A 7445-nucleotide genomic window follows, 5' to 3' on the forward strand; every position below is an offset into this window, starting at 1 on the left:
CTGTTGTAAAGATATAATTTTAATGGCGAAAAAGAAGGGGCACCGTTGAACCAATCATAAAACAGATATATCATAAAGCAACCATGAAGTGAACAAGGGACCACAAACCCTCCAAATTATCTTTCATATTTTCCCACCTCTTCTTCTTAGCATCCAACCAAAACTGTAAAGCCAAAATGATTTATTGTCCTTTTACAATATTCCTTTCTTTTCCCCATTAAATTACAAATATCTCCAATCCCAAAAAACTATTTATTTTCCTCTTCAACGCTTTGCTAGGGGAACCCCATCAACACACAAGAAAATAAATAATTAGAAGATTCAAATTCCAAAATAGATGAGGCATGCGCGTGATCAATACCTGTTGAAAAGTTTACATTATCTAACTACAAGTGTAGTGTAGCTGAAATTCTATATTATGGAACCATTAATATATATAATTAACTATGTACTATATATATATGAAAAAGCTAATTAACTAAAACTGAAAACTAATCCTTCTACTTTAACTAGGACATATATATATATATATACTTACGTGACATCTAAATCCACTTCCTCCATGATGGAATTAAAGAGTATATAATATGATTAATGATATCATACCAAATCATGGAGCAATTGTGTCCCCATGAGATTCCTATACGGCATGTTTTGTCCTTCGCCGTCCAAAAGAGAGTACTCAACTGTTTGACACTCTTCTATCTGGTCCCGTGGGTAGAACATCGAGCTTTGAGTCGCTGGCGGGAACGCTAAACTCACCCCGCTTTCACCCTGCTGCTGTAACCCTAGCGTCAACGACACGCCCCCACCGTTCTCACCATCGTAACCAACCACGCCGGACGACTGCTGCACGTATGACGAAAACTCAAGCTCCACCGACCCGAACGCCTCCGCCGGATGGTTCCTCTCATTCATTTCGTTCTCGTTTTCGACGCTTTTCCCGCTCTTGCCGTCGTTTTTGTGCTCCGTGTTGCTCACCATCGACGACATCTCTGAGTCAATTCGGAGCAGCCGAGCCTGCGTCGGCTTCTGATCCCCCTCGGTGCCTCCTCCCTCCGACGATGCTACGTCGTTTTGCTGCTCCTTCTCTTCTTCCAAGTACATCTCCTCCACCATCGGCTTCCACAGCCTCACCCTCGCGTTGATAAACCAATTCGAAACCTGCTCCCAAATCCCACACGTGCCGGTGTCACCAAACCGTATTTGTTAATTCTTTAATTAATCTATTCATTTTCAACTTTCAACTTGCGTGCATGCAACAGCAACGATTAATTTAGTTACGATAATGTTCATATTCAAATGCAAATTATGCGAAGATATATAATTATATGCACACGTGCCTGACTTCTGGAGAGACCGGTTTGGCGGGCTAGGATGTGTTTATCGACATCACTTGGGTACCTGCAAAGGTTTTTCACCCAAAGCATTAATTAACACTAATGTGACCTTCGATGGCTCGTAGGAGTTACTAATTGATTAATGATTAGAGATAACTGTAGTGGGGGAAACGGGGCCCTACGTAGTAGTTGAGAGAAAGAGGCAATTCGAAACATTGTGATTATAATTTAATGTACAAAACAAAATTAAAATCATTCAAAATAAAGTGACAAAATACCAGAACATGGAATCTCAATGGTGATGCACAGAAGCTACCAAATTCAATTTCATTTCACATGGTTTTTTCTCGGGCACGAATCATTGATTCCTTGGGAAAATCTATTCTGTAGCTTACTTTTTATGCTCAGTTTCATCTCATCATTCATTCATATATGCAAAGCGATGAAGTGCATAAAATAAGAAGAGTAGAGAGGAATTACGGATGAAGAAAGTGCTCGAAAAGCCAAGCCCGAAGAACCGAAACGGATCGTTCGGGAAGGCCACGTTGAGGTCTCCAGGGATGGGTTTCCATCATGCTAATCTGTTGAAAGGCCCTTTGTTGTCTGAGTGATTGGTCAATGATTTTAAGCCTGGGTGTTTCGCCCCTTGTCGTGCCTGGTGCAACGGGATCTTTCTCTCCCATAGCTTTTCTGGTGGCTTGAATTTGTTCCATGATTCCATCTTTCAGACACCTAAAATGGCGAGACATGGCTCTCAGAGCCAAAGCCGAGTAAACTGTGGCTGCCCCGTTACCCGCCACTGCTTCAAAGGAGGAGACCACAGCCTTCATTTGGTTACAGTAATGTTTGTATCTTCTATCAACCTTAGACAACAAAAAGTGTGGGCAAGTAAAAGAAAAGTAATATATAAATTTCACTTTGAAAGTTACGGCCACCTTGGAATTGAATGAATCTTCGCAAGATTTTCATTAAAGTAACAGAAACAAAATGAAAGCGAAGTTGCTAAGAAAAGGTAAAAGGGGGTTTTGTTGCGAGGATAAATAAAAAGGCTCGATTGTCACGAGTTGGCATTGATGAAAAGGCCCGCACCAGCTGCTTAATTAGTTCAAGAATCAAAGTGGAAAGACCCCAATCCCATCAACCACACCAAAGAAAAGTTAAGAACATGGATTGTGACGGGTAATTCGATTGAAGTAAATGCATGGTTTTTACTCACTTTTTCCATGTTATGTGGAACAATCACACGGAAGATATTTCCTTCCCAAGTACAAACTCATCTCTTAAATGAACCCAAACAAAAATAAGAATATTTGAAACATATATGTACCTCTTCCAGCATCGATAGCAGCCTTGTCTTTCTCTTCTGCAACTCCACGAACTCTAGAGAGCCAAGAGAATGGTTCTTTGAGGAACCACCACCGTTGTTACCCTCTTCCCACGCCTTGTTCTTCAGAGACTGCTTCTGCTTTTGCACATCATTTTCCTTTGTTCCCAGACTACAAAACTCGTTCAGAAGGAGCTGTGCAGGCACCAAGAACTTGGAGTTCTTGATCAGAAAATGCCCCTGGTAAATATTCGCAGCTTTGTTAGGACTCACGTACCCGTCTTGCAACATTTGTTGCTGCTGTTGAGCATTGACCGATTTTCCAAAATACCCGTCTCTTGAAACAAAATCAGAAAGATGCTGATGATGGTTTGTTTGTCTTAGCTCGAAAGACTGCAACCCAATACTTGAAGGGTTGGTTGAACTGAGAGAGAGTGAAAGGCCTTGACTGGGCCTTTCGTTACCTTCACAGGGGAACACGCACCTTAAGGAAGAATCATCTAGCATTAACCTGTTCTCTTGCCACGGGGCAGAATCATGGGCGCCACCGACTATTAAATTCTCGCTACTTGTTTCAGAAATCCCTGATGTGAAGTCTTGCTTATTACTATACTCATGCTGGTTATAAAAATTGCAAGAAGACTCGTTCATAGTTTTGGAAGAGGAAGGACCCGCGTGTTGACTTGGTTTGGCGAAGAAACTTTTCCACATGACCCCGTTGCTTTCACTGTGTGGATTGAGATTCTTGGAAAACCCTATCATCTCCATGCCAGTGGTGAGGTTGAACATCTCTGGGTCGGTCACAAAGCCTTGGATGTGGTTCATGAGATGGGGTTGGAGAGTTGGGCTGTTCGATGACACATCGGGGTAGAACAACCCGGTTGACGAACCCATGTCCTTGGATTTCTCTTCACATAATTGTCGAGCCATCATGAAATTAAACTTCCACTTCTTGATAATCTATGTCCCCAGCAACACTTTCCGTTTATAAGGGATGCGCTTTCATCAAGCTTGAACAAAACTAAGAAATAGAGCCCCTCCGAGATAGTTAGAAACTGAAGAAAGCAAAAAAAAAAATGAAATTTTATGTGTGTATGACTTATGAGTATATTTGAAAGTGAAAAAATTGAAAAAGTGGAAGATCTTACCGTAAGGTGGAATAGATGAGATTAGGGTAGATGGTTGTTTGATGAGAGTGGTGGTGAAGGTGGTGGTGATGTTGATGGTGAAGGTGTGGTTGGAAATTGATGAAGAGGGTAAATTAGAGAGGAAGTGGAAGCTGTTTTTCCTGAGTGTTGTGGTTTAAGAAGGCAACATGAGGGTACCATGAAAACCAACCTAGGAAGAAAGATGAGATATACTTCCTCAGAAATAGAAGATCAGATAGGGGTGATGATGACCTCCATGCTATGATCATCATTGATATGCCTGCTGCTCCAGTTCTTCTTCTTTTCTCTCTCTCTACCTATGCAGAGAAGTGGGTCAATGCAGAAAGATATATTAATACAGGTATACACCCCAAACAGTCTTCATTTAAATGCAAAAAATATCAACCAATTATTTCTTCCTAATTATTAAAAGAAATTCTACAATCACTCAAATTAATCATATTAAAATTTCATCTTAAATTCAATAAAAATCATTTTATACAATATATATTTTAATAAATATTAATGAATTTAGTTTCAATGACTGTGAAAGGTTTTTGTTTTTCATCGTTATTTATGCATAATATATTTAATTGTCTAATTTTATATAACAATAATAATGTGTATATGTAAAATTCTAATAAAAACGAAATTAACCTCAAAGTACACATAACATGGACCAGCAGCAACAACATAATAAAGTAAGATCGTCCTTTGCCTCAAATATGAAACTAACTACTGTGTACAAGCCGCCGCATGAGTTGTTCTTTCATTTGCTAACACCGTGATCTTTCACAACAACATAAAATAGACATGTTTTTTTTACAAAAGTCCTGTTTTTAATTTTAGTTTGTCCTTCTATATTTTTTTATTAAATAAAAATGGTTATAAAGGTAAAAAAAATAATTATTAATTTGCAATGGGGAAAGGAATAGGGAAATCTTTGTAGGGAACGAATCCCTAGATGGAAGTGATTGGTAAGTAATGTGAAAAAAAGGGTTTTTGAGTGAGAAGAGAAGGGTGGGTCCTGATACTGCCTCCCTTATGTTGTTGTCTTCCTAAACAAAAGCTACCTCAGTTATTCCCTTCTGTTATATGTCTACACAGATAAATAGGGTGAACCTGCTCTGTTGTACTATCCATAACTGTATAATTCATACACATCAACGATCAAATTTTTTATTTTTTATTTATTTTTAGTTCATTCTTAACACTGAAGTAGAGTTTATTAAATATCAAGTAGTGAGAATTTTAACTCACCATTCCTAAGGAGAGAGAGATTGAATAGCAAAAACGTAGGTGTGTTTGGATTTGGATACGCTATGCTTTTCTATAGGGAAGGTGTTTGGTCAACATTGGTGTGTACAGGAAAAAAGACAGAGGAAAATAAAAAATCTGACAACTGATACTTCTTTCATTTCTAAATACAGACAATATACTTTAAACAAAAATGCTTTTCTATTAAAAATAGATGTTTCTCGTTAATTTTTAATAAAAACAACTTTAACTATTTTAATCCATAAATAATAAATGTTGTAAAATTCAAGAGATACTAAAAATTATAAATCCATCGTTAATTGATTTAATTTTAAAAGTCAACTAATAAAATAAGATTTATATCTATTTACATAGTAAAAATAGATGTTTCAGTCTAGTCTAGATTTTCATTTCAACAAAATGTATCATTTGCTTAAGCAAGAAGAAGATAAAAAAGAAAATTGAACATAGGTAATTTAACCTGTTTGCATTGTGGAAAACTTTCAATAGTATGTCAGCCACCGAGAATATGGGTTTCGACATTAGTTTTATGGTGTAATTTATATAAAATAGAGTATTTTTTTAATCATGGTTTTTGAATTTTTCCAACAAACAAATAATCATGTCAAAAAAATTCAGTGTGTAAATAAACAAAAATATAACAATAATCTAACTCCCTTAATTTATAAAAAATAAATAAAAACGATTCAAATCTCAAAACTTGACCTATAGTCTACAAGTGTTGTTCATGGAAGGTTTTGTGAGAGAGATAAGTGTTGGTAGGAGGGAGGCACATATGTGGTAGCTTGAAGGAGGGTGTATGGAAAAGGAAGAAATACCTTTTTTTTTTAAATTAAGATTTAATTTATATTTGATAATAATTTTAAAACCTAGAATTTGGAGAAAAAAACACTTAAAAAATACACTTCATGTTAAGAGTGGGTTGATTTTAATTAGGCATTATTAAAATCTTAAACTATAAAATTGATCATTTAATTTTGTAAGGAATTAGTTTGCAATCACTTAATTTAGGTTTAATTACTTAAGAAATTAAAATTACAATAATTAAATGAATCCACCATATAATTTGAATAAATGTTATAAACTTGAGTTGTACAGGGTTTCATTAAATCCAACTGTAATATCTCATATCAATTTAAAAACAACATGTGCATATCAATCTTCAACAATTTGTAATAGAGCTTCTTTTTTTCATCCTTTATTTTTTTTAATTGAATAAAAATATAAATATGTACATTAAACTTATTCTCGTGTTAGTCCACTAATTAATTATATACTTGAAATTAAAAAACCATTACTTGTAAATTTGATACACTTCCTAAAATACTTAATAGTGTTTAAAAAACATAAACCTTATGCTAAATTTGGAATTAAGGGGTGAGATGATTTTAAGAACGAAAATGGTAAAGAATTATACGATTATAAAAACTTACTTAAGTAGTATTTACAACTTCTTAAGTGAGAGACCTATAACTCCCTTAAATAATAAAAAGGACGAAACACTACGTAAAATACGTTTAAGTAATATTTTATTTTAACTTAAATAAAAAATATAACTTGAGATCAAACAATTATTATATATATATATATATATATATATATATATATATATATATATATATATATATATATATATATATATATAAACTTATACAGACTTAAGTCCAGTGTGAAAAATATATTAAAACTTTGAAAGTGAAACTGAAAAACATTTTCTAAATGTCTTTATCACAAATTCTTTAAATTTTTAATTTACAAAGTTTATTTGGAACTTGCCAAAAAAAAAGTAGTATTTATAATAAAGTAATTTATGCTCATTTACTTAAAAAATTATTATTTAAATCATTGAGTGATCAATGCTATACATTGAACCTGGATGAATTAATACTTTATTTATTGCACGAGAGGTGATTTAATAAGTTTCAACTCTAATTTCTCGTTCGTATTTCACCTACACACTTTACACATTTATTGTTTAACAAAATCACAAACAAGTCATTTATTTTTTTTTCCTTTAACATTTATTTTACTTGAATTATTCTAAAAAATCAAACCATTGTTTTCACATCTTGAATTATTGTGTAATTGTATATACATTACGTGAAATTTTTTTAGGATTTGATACTTGAATCTATATCTATTTTAGAATACTTATTAGTAACTTGTTAAAATCCTTAATAGATGGAGGCTATGTTGGAAAAGATGAAGGGAATCAAATGACGAAAGAAACAGATAAAGAGATATGTTAGTTTGTTTTCTTCACAAGGACTTTAATGTCAGTTCAATTTTATTTTATTTAAAAAACAAAAAAACTTCTTATATTTTTCAAAAAGAAATCAGTAATACTTATCATTA

General features: G+C 34.1%; 1 protein-coding gene across 2 annotated transcripts; it reads right to left on the reverse strand.

Annotated features, from left to right (window-relative positions):
* Window positions 1-305: 305 nt before the first annotated feature.
* On the reverse strand, window positions 306-4151 carry LOC114177868 (homeobox protein BEL1 homolog). 2 transcript variants are annotated; one of them, XM_028063457.1, is made up of 5 exons: window positions 3813-4151; window positions 2668-3685; window positions 1821-2203; window positions 1344-1404; window positions 306-1164 (listed from the first exon to the last, which is right to left on the reverse strand). In XM_028063457.1, the coding sequence occupies exons 2-5, from the start codon at window positions 3595-3597 to the stop codon at window positions 601-603; spliced, it is 1938 nt and encodes a 645-aa protein (XP_027919258.1). In that variant the 5' UTR covers window positions 3598-3685; window positions 3813-4151; the 3' UTR covers window positions 306-600. The 2 variants fall into 2 exon arrangements, with proteins under 2 accessions (XP_027919258.1, XP_027919257.1); XM_028063456.1 differs by having other exon boundaries at window positions 2668-3719; window positions 3813-4150.
* Between the last annotated feature and the right edge of the window lie 3294 nt (window positions 4152-7445).

This window comes from Vigna unguiculata, chromosome 3, assembly GCF_004118075.2.
Source record: "Vigna unguiculata cultivar IT97K-499-35 chromosome 3, ASM411807v1, whole genome shotgun sequence".
NCBI classification, from domain to species: Eukaryota; Viridiplantae; Streptophyta; class Magnoliopsida; order Fabales; family Fabaceae; genus Vigna; species Vigna unguiculata.